Here is a 27,135-nt window from a genome sequence, read left to right on the forward strand (position 1 = left end):
CATAAGATCAACATAAAGTGGCACGATACCCATTTCAATCCTGTTACATCAAAAAAAAGAAAAGAAAAGAAAAAGAAGTCCTTACAAAATGCTCACACCTTCTCTTGATAATCATGGTTTTGACTTTAGAATAAAATGGCCATAGAATTGCAGGTATGCCAGACTGAAACTGCATAGATTTATAAAATAAAATTAACAAAACCAAAAAAAGAAAGAAAGACTGAGACACATCTTTTATATGGCACAGAAAAATCCAATCAGACCTTGGCTACTCATTTGAGCCCATTGACTTCCATTGTCCCATTGACTGACAGGCGGCTCATTGTGTAACAGGGTAATAATCCCCATTTCAAAAGAGGAAAGCACTGATTATGAACACATTCTTGGAAATATATATGTACCAAGCCGAATTCCAATTGTCTTTTGCAGATATAGAGGTTTTTCGAAACAGGATATGATTTTATATTCAGTCCAATATTTTAAAAAATAAAAACATTCCATAAGCCTCATTTACAGTAGCTTATTATTAAAACATTTTGGGAGCAGGCGTGCGTCACTGTAAAAACCTCAGCATGGCGGTGCAATTAAAGATAAAACTATACAAAAACAAATTACATGATAGTCACAGTCATTTGTTTAAGATACTATTTACATCTTTGACCTCATTTGTCACACAAAATAACGATCCAAACTCCCTTGTCATTGTGGTCCGCGTCACTGATTAAATTAGCCTTCAGGATTCATTATCAACGATAGTAATTTCAGGGTTTTGGCGGGCATGGGCTCTCCTCGTTCTTATTGCTGCATGGCTCATACGTTGATGACTGGTTTCATAGTATTTGTCGGTAGTGAGCTATAATCATATCTACGGTTGCTGTATCAACTACGTCATAAACCAAACCACTGTGAAATGTGTGACACTCAACATAAATATCTGCCATCTGAAAGTGGCGTACATGATACAAAACCGACCCTAAAGAGCTACAGTATGTACAGTATGACAGTGAGAACTGGCAGCAACATTTTAAATTAATCATAGGTCGATGGCACAAATGTTGGTACGTTTGTTTCTGCCCCAACGCCTCGTCGTCCAACCTGAACTTTGAGAAAACATAAATATGTTGATGTACATTACAGCATAAATACAAACCCAGCCAATGGTCAAGAAGAAGAACGGCACAAAGGCATGCTAACTGGTTTTAAAAGCAACTTGTATATTAAGTCATAAACACAGTTTCATTGGGGGTTACCTGATCAAATCCTTACAGTTTCATTAGGGCTGCCCGGTTGCATATTTTTACGGTCACACAGCAGCTGTGAGGCCAGTTAAGCCTTGTCCAATCCTTGAGCAAACGGCAACAGTTTAATCCGTCTACTCACCAACATGAAGTTTACTGGGGAAATGGTGCCGACTCAAATTGTAACTTTTAAGTAAACAGTAGCCTGTTTGAAAAGTAAAATCCCCAAGAAAGCCTGTTGATAATAAAACAGTATATACATAGACAGCAGTAAAGAAATGTGATTTGTTTGGCACAGAATACAGCAGGCGTTTACTCTCAGGATTTTCCCATCTTGAGCCGAGTTTGATATTAAACAGTAATATGGTTTGTTTGGTAGCCAGATCAGCCTCTTAGTGGGTCACATGAATGTTTGATGTCAGCAACCCTGTTTATGCCTTTGAGGAAATGAGATCGTAACTATTAGAACCGCTCCGTACTGCCACCACAACAGTGCTGATTATTTTCAATGTGACTTTCCAGTAAAAGCTCAGTCAAAACAACAAGCATTCAGACACTATCTGCATCAGAATTGACTTTAATCATCGAGGTTGGATCCAGCAGGCCGCAAAGGCCGTTAAGTATATGTCAGGATATACAGCTGGAGAAAGAAGGGACAAACATGAGATAAAGGCCTCTAATTTGAATTGAAATGGACCTAAATTTGGGTTCAATTGCCTGGCACTACCATGGTAGTGGTTCTAACAACCTTGCCTATTGATTATCACTGAATTAATTAAGAAAAATCAGGAACGTTTTTCTGCAAAACCTTAAACCGCAGGACGTACGTATACTGTCCAAGTAAACATAAATAAAGATGCAAAGTAGAGTTCCAGAGCTGAGTTATTTGGAGACACTTTGAAGAAGCAGCACTTGAGAGAACTGGAGAGAGATAATGAAAGTCAGACAGAAGTAGAGGAAGTGGAGAGAGGCAGAAGGGAGATAGAGGATATTTTAAGAGAGACAGACTTTCCTTTGGCACCTGAGCCACAGTGGCAGTGCTCTTCTGTGGGCGGGAAAGGTACCGAGACGAGGGGAGAGAGACAGGACAGAAGAGGGAAAGAGGGAGGTGTCGCTAAACAGCTCATGCCCAACTGAAAAATCCTCCCTTGACCGGAGGAGGCTGCTTCTTTTCCCCTCTTGCTCCGATCCTGATTCGGTTCCTCCCACGTCAGTTGCACCTCTCAAAAATATTTACCCGCAAGTGTGGTCCCTCAGTCAAATCCGAATTTGTCCATCAAGAGCTTTTGAACCTCATTCCTGCGGGAGAACCTAAACTAAACTGCGAGTGCTTTTCGAGGAGGAGGAGGAGGCTCTCCAGGTTCTTCTGCAGCAGTTCTTTTAATGGCACGAAAGGGAGGAGGGCTTTCTGCAGGTTTCTATCTCGCTTTGTTACCGCAGAAGAATCTCAAGTTCCTCCCAGGTGAGTTTCATGGGCTCAGATCCTCTCACAGGCGTTCCTCTGAGGTCGGTTAGTGCAGATCGTTCTATGTTGAGGTTCTTGACCCCCGGTTTCGGTTCAGTATGTGGTTCTATAGGTTCTCCCCAGGCTGATACTGGGGTTCTGTGGAGGTGAAGTAGTCCTCTAGGAAGCCCTGCAGGTACTCAAACGTAGGCCTCTCTTCTGGGTCCTTCCTCCAGCAGGAGAGCATCAGCTCGTGTAAGGAGCTGGGGCACTCTGAGGGGCAGGGCATCCTGTAGCCACGCTCCACCTGGTCCAGCACCTCGCGGTTCACCATTCCTGCCAAGAGGAACGGGAGGTTGGATTTAGGAAAAGATGCAACATGAAATGAAATGTGCAAAACATCAACACTGAAACGATTGGTTTTGTGGCAACCAAAGCTTGCTGTTTATCATTCATATCCCTAAAATATTAAACCGTCTGCTCTATGGTGTTATTATTTTTAGGGCCCGCGCGATTCTTCATATTCTGTTAATCTACTACGGTAATCCTATTTTATTTGGTCTACAGTCGAACATCGGTTCAAAACCCAAAGATATTCAGCCTAAAATCAAACAAATATTAACTACAAGTTCTCACATTTGAGAAGCCAAAGAAGTGTGTTTTCTATTGATCCACTCATCGGTTAATCAGTTGTCAATCATCCATCATGATTGACTGAACATGATTGTTTATGTGGAGAACTCAGTGGCAGCTTGATTGCTGGATGCCTACTGGAGGCTTTACCTGGATAGGGCACTCTGCCTTTAGTTGCCAGCTCTGTGAGCAGCACGCCGAAGGACCAGACGTCTGACTTGATGGTGAAGCGACCGTACAGAGCCGCCTCTGGTGCTGTCCATTTGATGGGGAACTTGGCTCCTAAAGGATCATAGGAACATAGAAGAAACGTACAACTGAGTAAAATGTAAATGTAACACACTGTAAAATAAACAGGCTTACTGTACATCTTAGAATATGCCACCTAGATTCAAACTTTTTTTTGTTCATCTTCTACAAAACACATTCCTCCTCCTTCAAGAGTCGTAGTTCCACGATCATTTATATTTAGATTTTCTCTCATCTGTGTTCAGTTTTCAGTCCGAAACAGTATAATAATCTGTTTTGGAAAGACGTAGGCAGGGTGGACTTACCCTGTCTTGCAGTGTACTCATTGTCTTCAATGAGTCTTGCCAGACCAAAGTCAGCCACTTTACACACCAGGCTATCTCCCACCAGGATGTTGGCAGCACGCAGATCTCTGTGGACGTAGTTCATCCTCTCCACGTAGGCCATGCCTGCAGCAATCTGGACAGAGGAAATTAGGATATTGTTTCCACATAATAATTACATTTTTAGTGCATGGATCCTGGGTGGTTATATGTGGCAGCCTTACCTGAGCGGACATGTCTACTAGCTGAGGCAGACGAAGCATCTTTCCTGCTTCCCCTTTAAGGAAATCCAATAGACTACCTGTCAACGCAAAACCAAAATTACAGTATTTAGAAAAGCTACAGGTGCACAGTATCTCAGTATCTGAAAATTTGTCAAAAATGTCAAGTCACTGCTTGAACCACTGAGTGAAAACTGTCATGTAGATGTGTTGTGAACAATAGCTACTGTATACCAGTTGGGGCCGGGTACTGTTAGAAATGTTTAATTAGCTGTACTGAAGAAGAGGCTCTGGGGTGTACTTAGAGTCAATTAATCACCACAACAATCAGTCCTGGGCTGCTCAGATCCCTGTGTCATGTAGAGGACAGTGTCCCCTGTTGGTCACTGAGACAGGATCTCATTCAACTAAATCCATTTGTGTACAGAGGTGACAGAAAACAAGTTTAACTACTACACAGCCTGTTATGTGGTTATGTCAAAGTTTGGGAGGTGGTGTTCACTTAGTCACACTTATTTAAAGGATAATTACTGTTTTTTACAATCTGTACCTTATTTCTAGCATAAAATACGATCATTTACTCACCCAGATAACTTTGGTGTCATTACGTCAGACGAAATTAGATCCAGCCGAGAGCCGCGTATATCTGTATAATGTGAGTACACTGGGCAGCGCAATGCAGCCTCTAAATAACACATTATCTGCTGCGAAACTCGTTCATTCACCAATGTTTTGTTCTGATACACTAGTGCTATTCCCCTCTGAGTCCGGGGTTAGCTGTTATCAACATCCGGGGTCTGTAGGTTGACCTACTGACCTCTGACCTGGATGATGTCATCTCCGACCGCTGCCTGGCTCACTCTGATTCTGATAATAATCATTTTGCTTCGGCATCCAGGTCCATTTTTATCTCAACTAGCCAGAGCTTTGTGAGTCCAGGTTGAGGAGAGGAAGCCTGTGGAAGCTGAACTTCATCCAGCTGCTCATTTTGTTCCGACAAGTCAGAAACACGCAGAAATGAACCGTAGTATTAGCAGTAGCAACAAGCCGCGCCGCAACGGGGTCGGGGATGACATCATCCAGGTCAGAGGTCAGTAGGTCAACCTACAGACCCCGGATGTTGATAACAGCTAACCCCGGACTCAGAGGGGAATAGCACTAGCCTATCAGAACTAAATATTGGTGAAAGTTTCGTGGTAGATAATGTGTTATTTAGAGGCTGCATTCTGCTGCCCTGTAGACTTATACAGATATACGCGGCTCTCAACTGGAGCTAATTTCGTCGGAACGACTTGTAATGACACCAAAGTTATCTGGGTGAGTAAATGATCGTATTTTATGATAGAAATAAGGTACAGATTGTAAAAAACTGTAATTATCCTTTAACATCATCAATGAGGAGGAGTAATGGTGATTTTTCTCCTGAAAAACAAAACAAAACAAAACAAACCAATACCAATATAAGAGAACATCTTTGACAAAGGGAGTCCTGAATATTGTTAAATGTCTAAACCAATAGCATCATGAAGTGTGCTGCTTTTAGCACTAAAAGCTTGAAACTCATCAACTCAGACATTACTGTTTGCCAACTAAAAACCACTGGGCTTTAGTTGCTGTCCATCTTGAATTACCTTGGCTCATATACTCTGTCACAATGTAGATGGGCTCCTCAGACACCACCGCGTACAGCTGGACCAACTTCTCATGCCTAAGCTTCTTCATGACCTGTGCTTCCTGAAGAAAGGCCTCTGGAGACATGGTGCCAGGCTTCAGGGTCTTGATGGCTACTCGCGTTGTACCGTTCCATGTACCTGTCAGAAAACACAGCATCATATGCTTGCTGTAGAACTTCCTCCTGACATATGACTTCAACTTTTGCCTAGGAGCAAGATAAAATCATCCTCATATTTTGTAGATTCAGTGAATAACCTGTTTAAGGGACTCGGTTAAAGGGATAGTTCACCCAAAATTGAAATTTCACTTATTATCCACTCCCCCTCATGTGGACTAAGGGCTGGGAGAAGTTTCAGAGTCGTCCGTGGCTTCTCTGAGTTACAGGGGGTCTCGGCGTAGCAGTGCATGTCCATATAACGGTTGCAAATGGATACCAACTGTCTTCGTAACAAAAAGACACACCAAAAAAAATCCAAATACCTCCATGCTGCTCGTATGTAATGTCCGTCTTGTATTGAAGCCCTGAAATGTGAAATTGTCCCGAAAAAAATGAAATAAGTCTATATTTCAAGCTTGTTTTGTAGCGAAAGCTTCTCAAAGCTCCTCTTCCCGGTTCGTCATATTTGGACGAACTGGGAAGAGGACAAACCCTGGTTCGTCCAAATTTGACAAACCGGGAAGAGGAGCTTCCGCTACAAACAAGCTTGAAATATAGACTTATTTCATTTTTTTCGGGACAATTTCACATTTCGGGGCTTCAATACAAGAGGGACATTACATACGAGCAGCATGGAGGTATTTTGATGTTTTTTGGTGTGTCTTTTTGTTATGAAGACAGTTGGTATCCATTTGCAACCGTTGTATGGACATGCACTGCTACGCCGAGACCCCCTGTAACTCAGAGAAGCCACGGAGGACTCTGAAACTTCTCCCAGCCCTTAGTCCACATGAGGGGGAGTAGTTTAACTCCCATGGTGAGAAGTGGTTGTGTACTGTACTCACCCATCCAGACTTCTCCAAAGCAGCCCTGTCCCAGTTTGAGGTCGAGGCAGAGGGACTCTCGTGGGATCTCCCAGGCGTCCCGGGCCAGTCCCTGGGTCTGGGGTTTGGCCACAGGACACACCTCTGTCAGAGCGTGGCACAGCCCGTCAGAGTGCTCTGAGAGAGGCAAGCGGATAGAAGAAGAAGGGCAAGAGTCAGAGTGTTGTAAAAAGGGAAAACTATCAAAGCTACTGACACGTCTTATAACCGTAAGAAACCAAACATGTTTGATGACTCACTGCGATAATGGAAGACTAGCTGCTGAAGGCTGGTGAACTGGGTGCGGGAGGTGATGTAGAAACCGCCGCTATCCAGCTTCCTGATCTTGTAATGTTTCACATTCAGGCCTTTGGTGTTATCAAAATCCAGCACTGACAGGCAATATGCCCCTGTGAACAAGCAGAGAGACAACAGACTTTGAACAGGTTGGCACAATGAAAGCAGACGTATCTGGGCCTGTGTGACAGTCGCTCTCTGAAGTTTCCGAGCAGCCGTGGCGAACACGTCTCTGTCGGTCCCTTTAAAAGGACCAGGACATTCAGCTAAGCCTTTATGTCCTTGCCCAGGGCCAGGTGCTGTGTGAAGTCTGATTTTACCAGTTTGATGAATTTTTCTACAGCATCAGAACACTACATTTAATAAGCATTGAAACAAGAAACAAAAAGAATGACAAAACTGTAAATTAATGTAGAGCTAGGAAATAACAACATCAAAAGTCTACTGTTATCAAGAAGTCAACACGTAAAAATGTATTTTAACAGACTGAACACAGTTATCAAACCTAGGCTAGAGAGAGGTTGTAAAACAGTAAAAGAAAATTAATCAGATGTCTTTGATCTGCAGTTTTCCTGAATGATGTTTATTGATGTATCCTGCTCCCTTCCTGTAGCTTTTATCCAGTGAACTGGGAGTATACTGACGCACCATAACACTGCATGGACACAAGTACGGCAACATTTTACCCATGTCACAATATTTCTCCGCTTGTATGTCTAAGATGAAGGCCACAAACGCCTCAAAGAAAAGCTCAGATGATGGATTTTCACCTGCCATGATCAGAGAGCTAAAGTGGGTCAAGACTTGTGTGCTTCAATCCTCAGCCCAACAAATAATCAGATGTCTTGCACAGTCTGACGTGATTTACACTTTATAAAACCATGTGAGGCGTGCTTATGGTCGTCTGTCACACTGTGAAACTCACACCCAGACATCTTATCAAAGACACATTCTGAGGACAACACACCTCCAGCCACAACTCCTCCCCCTTTCCTGAGAGTCTCTCCACTTACCGTCCTTCCTCCTCTTCATGCTTCTCCTCCCCTCTCTGTGTGTGTTTGTTTGTGTGTGTGTGTGTGTGTGTGTGTGTGTGTTGGGAGAACAGAGACTTATAGCCGGAGGGAAATCCAGCACCCTCCCAGGCTGACCTAGTTCTGGCAGAGTGATTCACCCCTTTCCATTCACAAGCCCCAATCCACTCCACACCACTCTTTTCCCTTTGCACCACACTTCATCCACAGCCCCCTCAAGAGTTCACCTACGTCACAGGGACCAGTTCTCACTCCTGACTTTCAGAGAAAGATGTGAAACTCAGCCACAAGCCCAGAAACGAGAGATTATGGCGCCAGCGGCCTGAGTGAAAGTTAACAAATGACTTAATTACGAGGCTCTGCCTCTTAAATTAAGTCCCCGAAGAACAACTTATTTCAAAGTAAGATTACATCTGCTATGTGGAGTAAACTCCAGGGACACTGAGGAAGTGTCAGGACTTCTTCTGAGTGAAAAATAAAAAGCTCTGTAAAGATCATTTTCTATGATAATGCAGGCATTTGCGAACAAGTGAAGCACAATTTGAAAGCTGTCTGTTGCTGGGTTACAGACACTGATCATTTGACAGCTTGATAAGAGCTGCACTCACTGATACAATACATGCAGATTTTTTTTTCATTTCTGCTATTTGTTGCAAAGTAAACTTGAAACCTGAACTGGTTTTTGAAAACAGTGTCATTTCTGCTTGTTTACATTTTTTTTGCGGGACTGCAACAGCAAAATCAGCACTGTAATCTCACGTGTCTGACTGACTGACGGCACCTCCACTACTTCTCTCTCGTTTCCTGGCTGCTTAGAAACCGCAGGAAAGCAGAGGAGCGCTTCCAGTACAATGGAGGTGATCCTGCACATCAACTACTTTCAGTATCTCCAGTATTTACATGCATCTTTGTTACTAGAGCAGGCAAAGGAATAACTAAACATAAGACACACTGAGCAGGAGAGAAAGGACCACCTCTACATCTCAGACAGAGTTAGACATGAAGACCTGCCTCCAATAAAAGTCTGTTACATTCAGGAGTTGAGAGTAAATAAAAGCTCATGTATTGGGAACGTTGGCAGACAAAAGCTGCAAGCTGTTAAAAAGACAAAATAAACAGTCTGACTAGGAATGGGCGCCTCAGTAGCTCACCTGCTAGAGCATGTGCTTTGGTCTGGTCCAAATTCAAAACCAGCCTGTGGCTCTTTGTTACATGTCATCCTCTTTCTCTCCCTCTTTTCTTTCCAGATTTTCTGTATCTCTCTTTCTCTCCTAACCTTCTCTTTGAGTGTTTATATGTAAATACAGCTTAGTCTGTCTTTCATTTCTGGGTATAAAAATCAGGATTTGACTGTATGTGATAGGGCTGGGACGATATGCTTTTCTCCCGATTCGATTCTTCTACGATTTTTTGGATGGCGATTCGATTTAAATTGCGATTCTACGATATTGACGATTCTCTCGATTTTTTGTCTGCATTTTTAACATTTATCTGCACACAAATACTGTAGGAGCCTATTAATTAACCTACTCCATTATAAAGTGAACTTAAACCCTTTTCAAAACCTGTACTCTCTGTATGTAAAAAAGGCTAACAAATGCACATTGCACAATATTTTAAAACATTTAAAAAAAAGAATCCCCCCCCCCAAAAAAAAAACAAAATCGATTTTTGAAAAACAAAATCGATTTAAAAATCATCAAAAAAAAAGATAAAAAAAGATATCACGATATTTATGTGAATCGATTTTTTCTCCCAACCCTAGTATGTGGTCTAGGCAAGTTTGAACTTGTCTTGACAACATTATTTATCTCAATAACCAAGTCATTCCTATTATGTACATTATCAAATACATGATGTTGATTTTTACATGTGGAAAACCAACATGACAACATAACAGCGAGACAATTATGAGGAAGAGTTAAATAGAACTATTATTAACACCTGCAGCCTCTGCAATGAGGCAGACATCTGCTCTCTCACCTTTAGTGGTCTCACTCTCCCTCACCAAGAAGGTTCCTCGTCTGTTCTGTAGGTTCAGAAGCAGCCGCTCTGAGTCACGCCGAGTGATCTTCCCAAAATACCACCTGCCAAAGTGGGCCACGGAGAAAAAGATCAGTGGGAAGCTACGACTGAGTGTCTGGAGCACTGACACATTTAGGGTGAAAATACAGAAGACTGTATAGGATGGATATATATATTATGTGAAAGCTTTTTCTTTACACAGCCTTGTTATGTGTTCACCATCATAATGCAAAGAGTAAAAATACATTCAGGTTCTCCATGGAAAATGGTTTTAAAGGGATAGTTCACCCAAAATTCAAATTTCTTTTCTTCGTCCAAAAAGACTCGTCTGTAATGTCCCTCTTGTATTGAAGCCCCGACATGAGAAATTGTTCCGCCAGTCAGTAGCAGTGAACCGAGACACTGGGAGCTTCCGCTACAAACAAGCTGAAAATATAGACTTATTTCATTTTTTTCGGAACAATTTCTCATGTCGGGGCTTCAATACAAGAGGGACATTACAGACGAGCAGTATGCAGGTATTTGGATGTTTTTTGGTGTGTCTTTTTGGACGAAGAAAGTTGGTATCCATTGACAACCATTATATGGACAAATACTGCTGCGCGGCCCCCCCCCCCCCCCCGTGACTCAGAGAAGGAACGGAGGACTCTGTAAAATTCTCACAGCTCTTAGTTGACATGAGGGTGAGTAGATAATGAGATAATGAAATTTGAATTTTGGGTGAACTATCCCTTTAAATCTGTGTAGGAGGAATAACAAGTGCAAAAGAAAATGCAAGAGTAAAAACAAGGAGGGGATAATGTACTCTTCTGCTTGGATGGAGTCGGACGGAGCCACGTAGTTGCTGGGAATATAACCACTCTCGCCTGTCGTCAGGGAGCGGGCGAGCCACCAGTCCCCTTCTCTGTGACAGGAGAGAGAGAGGGGGGGGGGGGGAGACAGTCAACACAACAAACACAAACTGACTGAGACAACCATTAATATTTATCTGCCTAATGATTTGCAAGTTGAGACGTGATAGCTGAACTCAAGCTGAACTTTAATACTGTTTCTAAGTCTATACTCTGTATGTCAATAAATCCTATGAAAAGAACAAATACTGACATTAAAAAACTACCCTGTCTGTGGTATTTACCAAGCCAATTGATTCAATGTTTAAAAGTGGGTCAAAAACACAGTTTATGGCTTCATAAAAAAAAAAAAAAAGAAACCTGTTAGAAAATACAATTTTTCCAACAGCTTTTAGGAAAAGTTGTTCAATCAAGACTAAATGCTGCACAATTCTACACTAAGAAAAAGTAGTAGTAGTAGAGTAGATGTTTGGATGATTTACATTAAGCTACAATATCCTAGTTCTTCATAATGAGGGAACCAATCTCCTTGTCCAAAACCACATTGTAACACAACAATTTAAGTCTCGGTCACATCAGACTTAACTACACAGCCGTTGGTTTTGTTCTTTTCATTAGATTTGTTGCCTGTTACAATATCTACTCACTTCGCCTATAACTGACACAAGTTGAAGATCGACTGAAGACTCATGACAAACAGGAGAACCTCAAAGTTTAGTTTGATTGTCCTGATGCATACAGTACCTCACCTTAGTGCACATTACAATAGAGCGATGTGAAGAAAAACACAATGTTAAGAAAGGAAACAGACAGACAGACATAGGCAACCTTTTATTCCACTTGCCGTCCACCAGTTTGCATTTTAGGCCTTTAACTGTATCCAGTGATGATATCTACCAAATAAATCTGTGCACTCACTCTGTCTCACCAATGCAATTCACTGCAGTAAGTTACATTATGAGCTTGACCACACAAATCAGTGCAGCGGCGAAGGGACTGCGAACAAAAGGTTGCGTGAGAGATTTTGTTGTTTTTATTGCATTAAGTATTACTGACCTGAAGCTGTACTTTTTCCTAGGAGAAACCATGAAGCATGAGAAAGAAAGAGAGAGGGAGAGATAACAGACACAGCAGACACATCAAAACAAAGCAAAGAGACACAGCAAGGCAAGCAGCAGCACAGTACAGACAGATAGCAGAGGAGCTGGATATGCTGTGGGACTACACAGTGGGGCTGCACCAACCACACGCTGTTTTAAGTTTGAAAAAAAGTTCACTTTCCAAGTCGGTCCAGTTTCAAGTACCAATATCTCTTATTTACTTTCCATTAGTGATTAAATGCTCATATCAAGGAAGAAATCTGGATTCACTTTACAGCCTCAGTGCTTCTAATTCTTTATCCACATTAAAAATGTATATGATATTGAATCTTCCCTGCACCAAGTGGTGTCTTATAATGTGGATAATGAACTGTTTTAGTGTCCAATATTAATTAAGAAGGAATTCATTATGCAGTATTTTACAGCCCTGCTATGTAGTGCCAGCCTATATATAGAGAACAGCAGACCAGACTTGTGGCAGGAAGTTATGGAAAGAGCACGTATAAAAAAAAACACAAAAAAAGACCCCCCCCCCAAAAAAAACAAAACAAAACAAAACAAAACAACAACAAAAAAACGCTATTCTGCTTTGACACACCTGTGTGAGAAATATGCTCCAGATGCACTTAGCTCTTACATTCACATATAATCCTTCTCTTCTACAATCTACATTGTGTTCCTCTACCTGAATCACACCACAGCACAGACAGATATCAAAGTATACTGATGTCCAACAGGAAAACACGTTTTTAAAGGTGTAATCTGTGTGTAGGAAAGGAATGCAAGTGTGAATGTTGATGTAGCAGGCTCGCTACAAAGTGTCTCAGAGATTAGGATGATGACAGTCGCCCTGCGAGTGTGTTTGTGAAGTGGCGTTCTGCTCTGCTTAGTCAACAGATTGTTGAGTATCAGACTCCGCTGTCTGGATCACTCCACACTTATCGACTCCCACTGTGTTCATTCACATACACACACCCACCCAATGTGCACTGCAATGCTCGCGCGTGCGTCAACAAATCTGTTGGTTTAGGTTTTTGTGAAGTTGTGGCGTTAGAGGGAGGAAGAGAGACGGATGACTCCATTCTTACGTGTTGTTGACAATCTGCAGCCTGTCGCCTTTCCTAAAGGTCAGATCAGATGCAGTTCGTGACTCATAGTCATACAGCGCCACAAATGTAGTGACACCTCCTGCAAGAAAAACACAGTTTTACACACACACACACCAACACACACAAACACACCAAACACACATTTAGGGAACAGTGTAATTTAAGATGATGGTACTTCCCTTTATGCCCCCTTAACATCAACTTCCACAATCTGACTTCCATATTGCAGGTCTGTGTCTTGATAATCATTTGCTCCATCCACTGTAAAGCTATAAATCTATTTTGCTTCTGTATAAAACAGTTTGCCAGGGCCTAATGAGAAATATCGACATTCACGTTGCTTGTGACCGATCGTCTGTGAAGGACAAAGCCATCACATCGATGGTTTTCTATTCTCTGTGTAGCTTTTTACACCTTCCCGTTAATGAACCTGTGATCCGGACCTGGGGAATCTCCGGCTAATCATTGATCAGGTCATTAGATGAACGGTAGGAGGAGACGGCCAGCAGAACCTCGCCCCTCCGCTGTCTGGATGGAGCAGCATTAACCTAACCATCTGGCCGGTCTAGACCCATTACAGCTCAATGTCAAGTCATCTAGACAGCGCCACACAACAAGATCCAAAGTCAAAGACAAGGCTCTGAGATGGCTAATAGCTTTCAGTTGTTTTTCTGTGTGAATGTGAGGCACCGTGAGTCATTTTTAGATACAGTTTGATCCAAAAGTCTTGGATCCAAGTCTCAGACTTGGGTTGACTCACGGATAAGTCAAAATTCCCTCAAGTCGTTATTTGGTCAAGATTTTTGGGAAATATGCTTTCTTCCCAAGAGTTAGATAAGATTGATAACACTGTTGTGATAAATATGAAGCAGGAAAGAGGAAAAGTTCACTTTGCACGTCATAAAGACTGGTTCTGTCTTGTCTGGCTCTGTCCAAATGTAAAAAAAAACATCACCTGCTGCTAATTGTTTTTATGCTTTAGTTCTTACATAGATTGAGATAAAACAATCTCAATGCTTCCCCAAAACACACACAGGATTGTTATAAACCTTCTTTATCTAACCGTTGGTATGGAAACACAAGAACTTGTTTCCCCAAATCTCGCTAGTGATAGTGACATTTCAACACTTGACTTCCGCTCACAGTGCTTCCTACCTGACAGAGGTCCTCTCTGGGGAGAGGTGATGGTGCCGGTGTGGTCCACCCCTCCGAACAGAGCCATCTCAGGAGTGTTGGTTGGGGCGTGCTGGTGCTGCCCTTGATGCCCCCGCCTGCCGGTCCCCACTGCAGGGCTCCTGTTGGGGGTCTGGGTCTGCTGGGCCGGGCCCAGGTGGTGGAAGTGGCCGCTGTCTGAGCCCGTGCCGATGGTGCCGTCCAGGCTCATGGAGCGCTGGCCCGGCTCCTTGGGCTTGCTCTTGCCCGCCCCCATGTGCAGACCTGGGTTGAGAGCCAGTGAAAAGAGCAGTACTTTAGTCCTCTGATTGGTTGTTACCACTTTTCAACCTTTTATAACAACTAGGACTGAAATTATTAGTCAACTGACAGAAAAATGCTTTCCCAATCGACCGATAGATGAACAGAAGAAGAGATCTTGAACCCTCATAAAAAATGTCCCCTGGGTTTTAAAGGGATAGTTCACCCAAAATTGGACTAAGGGCTGGGAGAAGTTTCAGAGTCCTGCGTGGCTTCTCTGAGTTACAGGGGGTCTCGGTGTAGTATCCCGTCTTGTATTGAAGCCCCGAAATGCGAAATTGTCTATATTTCAAGCTTGAAATATAGACTTATTTAATTTTTTTTGGGACAATTTCACAATTTGGGGCTTCAATACAAGAGGGACATTACATACGAGCAGCATGGAGGTATTTGGATGTTTTTTGGTGCGAAGACAGTTGGTATCCATTTGCAACCGTTATATGGACATGCACTGCTACGCCGAGACCCCCTGTAACTCAGAGAAGCTACGGAGGACTCTGAAACTTCTCCCAGCCCTTAGTCCACATGAGGGTGAGTAGATAATGAGTGAAATTTCAATTTTGGGTGAACTATCCCTTTAACTCCTCCAATGTGGCAATCTGCATCAAGCTCAATTATTGAATTTTGTTCCAATTTAAATATGTTATTGGTATTTTGGTCTGTTTGGTGACCAGAACAGGACATTTAGAGAGACAACATCATCAAACTCTGGCAATTTAAGGAAAACAAGTAATTGATTAATCAGCAGAATAACTGTGACTGTGATTGTGTGTTTTTGTTGTCCCCCACCCACAGGTCTACTGCATTACAACTATAGTGATGTGGCTTACAGGTGGACATTTGCACGCAAGCTACTTTTAAAGGTATAATAATATGTAGGAATTCCCCCCATCTAGCAGTGCGGTTGCATATCTGAACGTATTCTTGATGTTGCATTCACATGAAATGGGGCAGACGTCAGACAGACAACAGACGCTGCATGTAACAGGATAAACAAGCCTCTATGTAAACAAGTGGTCTGCCAGCACGAGGCAAAACAATACAGGCCTGACAATATGTTGTCATGGTGATGTGGTATTGTTTTACCGTATTTCTCTCGTGGAGTAAAATGACATCCGGTTGGTTTGCTAACGGTCGTCTGCCTGACTGCACCTGAATGCAACATCAGTGCCTCCGTCCTTCCTCACACTACACAGTGGTGACAGTTTTAACAGGCGCTAGCCGCGCTACCTGGAAAACTTTCTCCCCGAGCCAATAGCTCCTCTGAGTTTCCGTGGTTACCTACGGTCACGCTGCCACTCAACGTAAAAAATGGCGATGCAACATGGCCGCCCACTTATGTATTTGTAACGACTCATTCTAAGGTACCAGAAAGCTTTCATTTGTATGCGGGTGTGATTCCACTTCAGTGAAATTTATGAAAGACATATTTGATTTTTGCTAATAAAAAGCCAAATAAGTTACATGGGGCTTTAAGCTCTTATTAACATTGAATTTCACACACACAGTACACACACATGCCCTGTTTCATGTGGACGAGTAAAAATGAAATCTCACTGCCATCAAATTTCACAATTTAAAAAAGGAGGCTTTATTAAACCTTTCCACATGTATAATATATGCTTTCCAGATACTGGCCCAAATGAAAGGTTTTTGTTCACCAGGAATGAGATCTGAACTTGTTTCAGTTACTATTCACTGTCCGTTCTCAACCAAAACCGCCTCTGAGTGTGTGTGAGCCTCACATTCACTTTGGCTCTCTGAATCCACCTCAGACTATCCCTGGAGCTGTTCCAGGTTCAGTTAGAACCGTTCTCGCATGCAAATAAACTGCGAACAAGGACACCTTGAAAACAGTCAACACACATACATTCAAGGTCATTTCTATCTGTTGATTCAATCTGCTCTGAATCAATAGGCATCTTCAAGGAAAACAAAGCTTCAGACAAAAGAGCATTAGAACTGGCAAAGTGACAAGGACAGAAACCGTTGTGTCTTTCACAGGTTATTGCTGATTACTGCCGCTTCTTCCTTCTATCCCGATGTGGAATGCACCTATTATGACTGGATGAATGCAACAAGTCAAGAGTGCACTGTCATTGTGAGCGCAGACAAAGACAAACATGCTCAGACAGTCAAATGCAGCCACAGAGAGGCTGAGCGCCGTGTTCACACACCGAGTCCAGTCCTAACCCCCCCTCAAGGCGCTGCAGAGTGACTCAATGGGAGACCGGCTATTTCAGGCCAGCTGAAACAGAGACAGTCATACACTCATGAAACAGCCTTGTTCCTTTGAGAATAGAGGCACTCTCAGTTCCAGACAGTGTATGTGCCATGTGTGTAGGCGACGTGTGTGTGTGTGTGTGTGTGTGTGAGCAGCTGTTCCTTAATCTTTGGGAAACAAGGCTCTATCGCGCACCAACACTCAACCACAGTTGCGTCTAACATCCTTTTTTCCAACACATGCATGTATGTGTCTAAGTGTTTCCAACGCACTTGCTGTGAGTCTGACAGACAGGACAGAGAGGGGTTATTAACAGACGAGGAGAAAGGAACCGACACCGGCTTGAAAAAGATGGTGTGGGTGGTTGTTGTGTGCTGCATGGACAGCTGAGGCTTAGTGGGTGTTTTAAGTGTAATGTGCAAGCAGGACATAATTACACAGGTACTGTATGGGAACTAGTGATGTCACGATTATAGATTTCCTGGTATTTTCTATTTTTCTTGGTACGATTATCGTCAGAGAAATAATCACGGTATTACGATGACCACGATTATTATGCATTTTACAATACAATGAATGTATAAAATCAAATATAGTCAAAATATAATTACATTACTCATCGTTTAGTAAGTTATTGATCTCCCATGGGAAGTGTTTGAAATATTTAAGTCATTAATTGTCATCTATACCAAATGTTTACGTTTATTTTAATCTTTTTTCTTTTTTTTTTAATTACAAATGACACACTAACATTTAAATTCCCACCAATTCAAAGCTACACTGCAAAAACTCAAAATCTTACCAAGAATATTTGTCTTATTTCTAGTCAAAACAAATCCTACTTAGAATAAGACTCATCATATTAAAAGGTACCTTGTTTTTAGACACGTTTTACTTCTTTCAAGCATATTATTTTCACTTGAAATAAGTAGAAAAATCTGATAGTGGAGCAAGTTTCTTATTACAAGCACAAAAAACTTGCTTTCACTGGCAGATTATTCTACTTATTTCAATTGAAAATTTGTTTGAAACATGTTTGTTTTGAAATTATGTAAAAACAAGTTAATTCTTAGGTAATGAGTCTTATTTTAAGTGGAAAGAGGGCAGTTTTGACTAGAAATGAGACATTTTGACAAGAAATACAACAAATATTCTTGGAAAGATTTGGAGTTTTTGCAGTGTATGTTATAGGTAAACAGACCAGTATCTGTGCATTGACTTTTCCTGGCTTTGACATCATTTTTGGAAAGTGACGGTATTTAGGAATCTGTACAATAAATGAATTGTGGTGTTTAATACCGCGATTAATTGTGAAAACAGGTAATGGTGACATCGCTAATGGGAACTCTCAGAGACACAGGAGGATCCCACTGTGGAGAAGTGTGGGCGTGTGAGCTGCAGAGTGTGTGCTTGAGAGCGATTTCAGGCACACATACAGTCATGCAGGCTTTCATTCAACTCCTGCCAGCATGTAATCTGACGCACTGGGGGGGGTTAACGTATCCCATGGTGCAACACTGAGTCACACAGAGATGAGCCTATAGGGCCTGTGGAAAAAGACGGACAGGGCCGACCAGGGAACTGCTGGATTTAGCCGGCTAGTCTGGATGTCAGTGATGAACTCTGTGGCCGGATGCATCTACCAGCTCGCTGACTGATCAGGGAAAACCCAGATGTAAAGGAGAAAACATGAGAAAAGTGGGTTGGATCGCAGTCTTAGTGTTCCTAAGCAGTAATGGCGGCACTTATGCAACAGATATATTTAGCAGCCCACATAGTCAATATATGCAAACAGATACTGGAGATGCTCGTGTCTGAGGGAAAACTACTGTCTTCAAACTAAATCTTAGTGGTGTGGTTCACTTCTCAGCATCTTCACATGCACTTTTCCAAATATCCTACAATTAGCTGATATCCAACTGAATGGCAAGCTGATTGAGCGACTAATTAAGAAAGGGCATTCAAAAGAGCTTTTCTCAAGGATTTATTTGGAGTCTTATCCCAAGCTTTCCACCAAACCGTAGTACTGATTAACCAAATCTTAGTCCGTAGTAGAAATACACCGCTTTAGGAGCGGATTAGAAGGCAAAGACGATACAGCAAAACAGCACACACATGGCAGTTAACAGTGCAGTTTCATTATGTGTATCTAACTATGGTGATGTAGCTACATGGTTGTAGATGTAATGAAGAATAATTGAGTTGTCGTGAGCAAATCTGCCTGTGAATTCAAAAGGAACAATGTGACTAAACCCTACATAAGGAGACTGTCTTCAGATGTATGAATGTGTGGAGATAATGATCCAAGGGAGTCCCAGCAACAGGGCCAATTAAAAAAACCAAGGTGTCAAAATGATCTGTTTTTATTGTCATGTTCAAATATGTGGTGAGTGGTGTCACAACACACTATTATAAATGAGGTGTTGTGATGCCACAGAGTTGCTCTGGCCAGAAAATCATACAGTACTCTTCTTATTCATAATATTGCATGATTCTCAATGTGTTTTGTCTAAAAACAAAACATGACAAAACTGTGAAAATGCCATTATAATAAATGTCCTACAGCCCAATGTCATGTCTGGACTAAACATGTCGAAAACCTTGAAATTGAATTTGATATAATGTAAAACAAGCAGCAAAATATTTTTCCAAATATAACCATTAGAATAGAATAACTTACTACCAACACTAATAATCCTGCCTTAATGATTAACTAACAGTTAACTTGTCTTTGACTCATTGATTACTTACTGTAATTTCCCAGCAATGGGATCGATAAAGTATCCATCTATCTATCTACTTGACTAACCTTTGCCACTCTATATTTCACGATGACAGGTCAGCAGGGCAAGTGAATGATAGAACGGAGGGTTTCCACCCTGATCCTCTGGCTGCACGGTGCATTCAGTGTCCAGTGCTTATAGCGCTGGCTCAATCCAGGACGCTTCACACACCAGAGTACCCTTGAAAGCCTCAGAGCCTGCATATGTAAACAACAGAGCTAGCACTGTAACTGAGCCTCACGCCTTGTCCTAATATGGTGTCGGTGTGCAATAATATCAAGGAGTGCAAACATGTGACTCCTTCCAACATTATGAATGGAAGAGAGGGGATGGATGGCGGAAGTATACAAGGCTGATAGGGTTACAGTAGTTACAAAAAGACACTATACATTCTGACAAAAGATGAAGGGAGGGGAAAATTGAGGAGATGGGGGGGAAAATGAGAAAGTGAAGATGAAGGGGGATTAACCCCCTGAGTTTTTTCCATCCAAAAAGGAAGACGGAGGAATGTGGGAGAACCAGATTGCACCACACCGCTACGACTGCCAGAGACTGCAACAAGAACAGGCACCTGAGCAGTGGGAGGGCAGGATGGGAGGAAGGAAGTGAGGAGGGAGATGAGGAGGAAGATGGGGTGTGGTAGTGGTGGTGGTGGTGGTGGTGGGGTAACAAAGAAGCTCTATTTTTATGGTTTCCCAGGAAAGGTGACTATTGCTGCTTTGAATTTGACATGTATGATGTTACATTAAAAATCACCCCTTGCGTTTAGGGATGTCATGATTATAGATGTTCTTGGTACGATTATTGTCAGATAAGTAATCACGGTATTACGATTATCACAATTGTTATTCATCAATAAATTTCACAACACTATGAATGTGCAAAATCAATTATAGTCAAAATAGAATTACATTACTAATCTCTTAATATAGGACCAGCTATTAATATTTAAGTCATTAATTGTCATCTATTCTAAGTTTATTTTAATATTTTTTTTTCACAATACAAATGACACGCTAATATTTCAATTCCTACTAATTCAGTGTTACTTTTATATGTTGTTTTTAATTATACATGTTTTACTTATTTATTGTTGAAATTAATGCACTGATCTTGATCTCGAACGGTGGATGTGTGAAACATAATTTCGTTTTTATGTGACGCATAAGAATGACAAATAAAACCTATCTATCTATCTATAAATGGAGTCTTACAATCTGTGCATTTACCTTTACTTTGGCGCACATCTGCAGATATGCTTCCAACATAATCTTTTTCAGAAAGTGACGGTATTTAGGAATCTTTACGATCAATTAATCGTGGTATTTAATACCACAATTAATTGTATTTAATACCACGATTAATTGTGACAACAGGTAATCGTGACATCCCTACTTGCGTTTTAAAATTCAATTTATCACATTAACATCTTGACTGCTGTGGTACAAGTACTTTCTCTTTGTAATCAGATGTATTCCTCTTAACCTAGAGCTGTAGCTATGTGATGCGTTTCTTATACAAAGGTGCTGTACAAAATAAATGTGGTTTAATAATGTCATGCTGACTGGGTGCATTTCAGATGTGCCTGGTTGTGTTGTGAGAAAGGAGATTTTAAGGATTAGATTCATGGATTTGTGGCAAATGGAGGCTTCGTTCACAGCCTGTTCTTCGATTGCTATTTACACCAGGACCTGAGAGGAGTTCAAGAGCCCTTCAATATCTGCAGTACATTTATCACTAACCTGTGTCTCTCTCACAGTCTCAGTGTTGACTGAGTCTTACAAAAATCTATAAAATTGTCTCGGCACCTCTGAAGTGAGTACTGGGTGTGAGAAGGAAATAGTGGAGAGAAAGGGGGGAAGTAAAGGAAACAAGCCCAGATGCCTGAAAGGAATGTAAGAAGATAATGAAGCAGGCAAGTCCCAACACCTTTCAGGTAAACTACACTGCATCACATCAGGACAGTAGTTTTCATTATTCATCACTTGTACGCATATTTCAGTCTGCCTTGGAAAATAGCATCCACCACAGCCTCTATGGCAAATCTGACTTCCTGAACTAAAAGGTAAGGTTTGCATTCCTTATGGTCAGTCTGAAAACACTATCACATGCCAATATACATGTTTTTTGGTCACTATAGTTGTTCCTCTTGTCCAGACTGGCCATGAAAACAACCTGTTTTCCAAAATTCAGTTCACATCTTGACTGATTATTAGAACATATCTTGTAGATCAGGCAAAGGGATTCCCTCCATCAGGATTACACATAGTGAACCAATTTGCAGTTGATTTTTTTTTCTGGTGTACGCTTTTGACACTGGCCTTGATGGAGGTCTGCCCTCTCTAGTCTCTCAGGTGTCCTTGTTTGTCATTTTGTCAAGTCAAGTGGGTATCTTGTGAGTCTCTTTCATCTCATTAGACAAGGAACCTCTTAATAACACACAGTGACAGGGGTGATCACAGGTTTATGAGATGGTCAACTTGGCTGTTCAGACTATAAAAATTATTCTTCTTTACTTTGAATTCATGTCAACTTCTTGATGTTTAACAGTCAATGTTGCGCTCCAGAGGACAGTGGCTTTTCCTCAGGCCTACCAGTTATCTGTAGAGTTATCTGAAGGAAAATTAAGTTACTGAGTTCAAATTTCATCCTATAATAAAACTGAACAAACCATTAGCCAGGATGTGAAAATGTCATACCGTAAATGCAGCCATCAGACGCCAAATTACTTAAGATGCTTTTTTTTTAAAGTGCTACATTTAGGTGCAACTTTGCTGGGAACTTTTTAATACGGCAAGATTCTTGTCATATCTATGATCTTGGTTTCATTCTCACATTTGCTCTGCCTGATCCCTGATTTGTACTCCTCCATCTGAAGCTGAGCACACTCGCTGTACATTTCTGGTCTGGCACATACGCACATTTGGCCATGACAAACCTCACTGAATCACAACAGACGGTAACAGTTGCCACTGTGCTCCAGAGAGCGAAGGAGCTGGAGCCAATGTTTCAGTCGAATGGGAAAATTACAGTTTGCCCAGGGGAGGGGAGGCGGGGGAGGAGGAGCGATGATGGTTCCCTCAAGATCAAAATGAAAGGAAATGTGCACATTAGCATCACTGTCTTACTCTGCTACATGATAACATGGAACAGAGCAGTCCACACACATGTATAATACACAGAGCATCTAGGCCTACTATATATAGCCTGCGTAGGAGAGGGAGAATGGACAGAACAGACAGGCAGACACTTAACTATCCAATCTTGTCCCATTTGACAACAGCCAGTGCCTGAGCAACATCTCCTCTGCTGTCTTTTTGCCCACACCTTCTCTAAACCGCACACAGCCTTCAGAGCGTCTGAGCCTGTCTAGCCTGGCTGTCCCATCTCATGTACACATACTGTAGTCCACAGTGACAAACACTCAGAGGACACGTGAGAGGAAGAAAAAAAAAGAGGAGGAAGAAGGGAATTGTGGCATTCAGCTGATAAAACCGCAACTTCCGTTTTCTGTCCATCTTTAACTGGTGGCTCTGGAAGCAAGTGATCCAGGCCACGAGGAACGGCTGCAACAGCGTGATTAATTCTGTGAAGGAGGGCAAAGGGTGGGGAAGGAAGGAGGACACAAAAGCTGTCTCCTGTCAGACGTGCCACACTCTGAGGAAGAGATTAGCTCTGCACATTTATGGCCTTTTGTGGAATATTTAATTCTATTTCATTTTGCAGTCTTTCATTGCGATTTACAGAATATTGAAAAAGAAATTGCTCAACATCTGTTCTTTTCTCACATAGGCCTAAATGTTGTATTTGTTTTACAATTAAAAGCAAGTAGAGCTCCAGCAATAAGGCAATTAGATCAATTATCAGAAAAATAATTCACAATTTAAATTGACAATGAACTGCTTATTTAGGGAAGAAATTGCTTAAATGGGACCAATTCATGTTTTGTTGTTTTTTTTTGTTTTTATCTTAAATTCAACATTTTAGAGCTGTTAGACTTATTGACTGTAGAAAAATGGGTTCATAACTGTGAACCTGTTTTTCAGTATCTGCTAACTTTTTAATAGATTGATCAACTGATCAAGACAACCCTTAGTAAATGAATCAATAGGCTAACTGAAAGAGTCTTTTTGTTGCAGCCCTGCCTTGTAGCTCTGTGAAAGGGAACATTGTGTATGTTGATCCAGTGTTCTCAGCCTGTTAAACATGATTTGAGAGGTTTTAAGAACCACTGGCATCATGTTTGTAAGAGTCATGCATGTTATTGCATTATGGTCGCCAAGTGGTGAAACCCCAATGTTGAGTTTCCCCATGTTTCATGTGTCTCAATCACAGCGAACCTGAATCCACTGCCATATGGAAATGAGCTGGAACGTGCCCAAAAGCCCAAAAAACCGACTGTAAATAGATTAGCCACATAATTAAAATTCTATTTCCACTGGATTAAACACCAGTTGTTGTCAGTAAAGCTGCTTTCAAAGAAACAAGGGGTGGGGTGGTAGCTGCCTACAGAGTAGCAGCTGTCAAAATGATAACGTCTTTCCTATGGGATGGAGTGAATTAAAAAAAAATGAATCAAAAAGAAAAAAACATCCTCTGTCCGTGTTTGCCAAACTGATCCACATTAGGTAGGACGTAAACAGAGATTTGTGAATGGGAACGGGGATAAAACGCGACAATGCTGCTGTGGCTGTCGGGGCTTCGGCTCACATACAGCGCATATGCGGCCTGATGAATCAAAACAGGTGCTGAACAGCTCCATTTTGAATTTCGATGGATTGTTGGCTTTATTTTCTTTGCGCAGTCGCTTTACGCTTATTTCCTAAGACATTTAGTCGGCACAAGGAGAAAAAAAAAAGATATGACATTTGTACACGTTAAGCATTTTATGTGGGGTTTAGCAAATGGTCAACAACATAGCCCTGGCACGGGGCTGAGTGGCACTGAGCAAATGTGTGCGAGCAACACTGACTGAATGGCCTGTGCAACAATGAAATACAAGTCAATGTGAGGAAGAGGAGGGGGGCTGTAAAACATCCGTATGAGGAAAAATACGCAGGAACAATCCAGGAGGATAGCCCTGGTGGTGATCCCGACACAAATCTAATTGTCTCGCATTAAAAACGTCCCAGGCTTTAATTAACTCACCTTTGACGTGTCTTGAGATTTCAGCCCCTAAAAAAATCAGAGACGCTCAGCGAGGAACCGTGTTAAATCCGTACGGGCTGTCCTCATTAGAGATAGAATGCGCTCGGATGGCCGGTAGCTGTGGGTACCTCGGACCAGCCACGAATCCCATTTAGCGAATCTCGGCAAAACAGCAGAAGGAGGAGGTCATGACGGGGACTGCCTTCAGGAGCAGAGGGCACAGCTGCCGGGCGGCTGCGGTCGGTGGGCCGGACCAACACCACCACAGCTCACGGTGAAGCAGCCTGGTCTGTTCAGCTGGGGAGAGTCAGCGGCGTGGGGGGTTCATGCGACGGAGCAGGACTGCTGTAGTGTGGAGGAGCAGCAGACATGCCTCGTATGGGGAAAGCACAGGGTAGTATGGGGTAGTACATCACTGACGAAACACGGGAGTGCAAATATGACGAGCCTGGATTGTACGCTGTTGACGTAGCTACGGTGAAAGGCAGATTCACGTCGTGTTGCGGAACTCGACGCCGCCGGTCCGGAGCACCAGTAGGCTAGTTCAATTCACAGAGACAGAGGCGTTGGCAGGCACGACAACACCCCAGTTTACCTCTAATAAAACCCACACACCCCACTCAGGTCTGAGTAGGCTACGTATGTTTTTTTATTTTTATTTTTAACATGATTACAACCACCGACCCGGCACGACTACTAAATGGAAAACAACCAGCCCGTCTGATCAGACCCCAGATCCCAGACGGTGGCGAGCTAAATCGGTTGCTAAGCGACACGCACGTCGCAGTTACTTTGAAGTTATTTCTAATGATACCAATTATCTTATTTTAAGTCGAAATTAAGTCAAATGCCCTTCGATTTATTTAAAAACATGAGACGTCTATGAGATCTGACTCACTGGCTAAGAAGTTGCAAAACAACAGTGTTCATGTTTTTTTGGAAATGTATGAATGTTGCAATATGACTTTACCATAGAACATTAAGGGATTAGTGATTCTGATCAAATATCCCAGATGTGGAGACAACAAATTACTTTGAATTGTTTAATTGTGTTAGAATTAATCAATTTGAAGTGGGTAGGCTACTGCTGATACAGATGTGAACATAGTTATTAATTTAGAAGAGGTTCACTCTGCAATTTTAGGATTAGATGATAATAAATCATATGGAGCTGATAAGGTAACTGCTGGACATCTAAAATATGCAAGCACTTGCTGGCAGGTTTACTCAGTCATGGAACCCTGCCTGACTCTATGCTGTCTGTTTTATTAGTGCCTAGTTAAAACAAAGCAGGCAAATTTAAACAGTTTGGAGAACTACAGACCAATTGCATTAGCCAGTAGCCTATCAAAAGTTAAACAGAAACATGGCACTGACATGTGCATTTTTGCCTTGAAAGAAATTTTAGACAAATATAACAGACAGAAAGAGCTCGTTACAGTTCTCTTCAAGACTGTGGAGCCACTGGCCTCCAGTCTGTACGTGAGGGCTGATGTCTGTCACTCTGGGACTATATCTGGTTGATAATGATGGCTATATTGTGATCGATGTTTGTTTTACATTGTATTGTTGCATTGTTGTTTTTATTGTCTGTCTTTTATGTACTTTTAGTCACTATGGACCTCTGGATTGTGTCTTTAATAAAGTCTTATTATTATTAAGTATTAGCAGTGTAAAGTGTCATCTGTTCTCGTAAAAATTAGCAGCGTGAACTAATGATTACCCCATTTCATTATCTGAGGATTCCTTTTTGACTAATTAATTTGTCTAGATAGGCCTACCTCAAATTTAAGGTCATGTATCCAAATGTTTGGTCTAACCTAGTCTACCCTAACAAAATTGTTAAGTTTTTTTGTGAATTGTACCAATCAAATGTGAAATATGATAAAACATTTTAGATATATGTTTTAGTGTTGAATGCAACGTTTCCACCTACAGTACTTGTTACTGAACCCAGATAATGCGTTAATATATCTATATTGGCCACAATAACATGAATGAGTAGATCAATTGTTAACATTCCTACAATACAAGCATAGACCTAAAATGTAACTCAGACCAACTCAGTTGGTTTACTCTTATCTTTTTAATTAATCCTTACATGATCTGTGTGTTGTCAATTGTGTCTGAATATTGTATTCATGTAAACAAATGAAATGACATATTCCTTACCTGCATTAACAGTGGCTATTCTAGTGCCAAACTGTAGCAAGGGAGATATTATACCCTGCCTTACAAAAGGAGTAGCCTACATGAGACACGATAAGCCAAACTGAAATTTACCAATGAATA

The 27,135-nt window shown here is 41.7% G+C and overlaps 1 protein-coding gene across 2 annotated transcripts; it reads right to left on the reverse strand.

Moving 5' to 3' along the window:
* On the reverse strand, window positions 1-25,221 carry LOC310986254 (proto-oncogene tyrosine-protein kinase Src-like). 2 transcript variants are annotated; one of them, XM_083972092.1, is made up of 13 exons: window positions 24,844-25,221; window positions 14,371-14,652; window positions 13,195-13,294; window positions 12,063-12,080; window positions 10,961-11,059; window positions 10,114-10,217; window positions 7,063-7,212; window positions 6,785-6,940; window positions 5,740-5,919; window positions 4,112-4,188; window positions 3,870-4,023; window positions 3,466-3,597; window positions 1-3,018 (listed from the first exon to the last, which is right to left on the reverse strand). In XM_083972092.1, exons 2-13 carry the CDS (start codon window positions 14,642-14,644, stop codon window positions 2,810-2,812), a joined length of 1,653 nt encoding a protein of 550 aa, XP_083828218.1. In that variant the 5' UTR covers window positions 14,645-14,652; window positions 24,844-25,221; the 3' UTR covers window positions 1-2,809. The 2 variants fall into 2 exon arrangements, with proteins under 2 accessions (XP_083828218.1, XP_083828219.1); XM_083972093.1 differs by lacking the exon at window positions 12,063-12,080.
* Between the last annotated feature and the right edge of the window lie 1,914 nt (window positions 25,222-27,135).

This window comes from Trachurus trachurus (genome assembly GCF_905171665.1).
Source record: "Trachurus trachurus genome assembly, chromosome: 5".
Lineage (NCBI taxonomy): Eukaryota > Metazoa > Chordata > Actinopteri > Carangiformes > Carangidae > Trachurus > Trachurus trachurus.

Bases quoted from the DNA above. Each gene is read 5' to 3' on its own strand.
- LOC310986254 (XM_083972092.1), bottom strand. From the start codon at position 14,644: ATGGGGGCGGGCAAGAGCAAGCCCAAGGAGCCGGGCCAGCGCTCCATG. The intron at 13,295-14,370 runs GTAGGAAGCACT...TTTTTCTTGCAG, and splicing joins CCAGAGAGGACCTCTGTCAG to GAGGTGTCACTACATTTGTG. The intron at 5,920-6,784 runs GTGAGTACAGTA...GTTTTCTGACAG, and splicing joins CTTTGGAGAAGTCTGGATGG to GTACATGGAACGGTACAACG.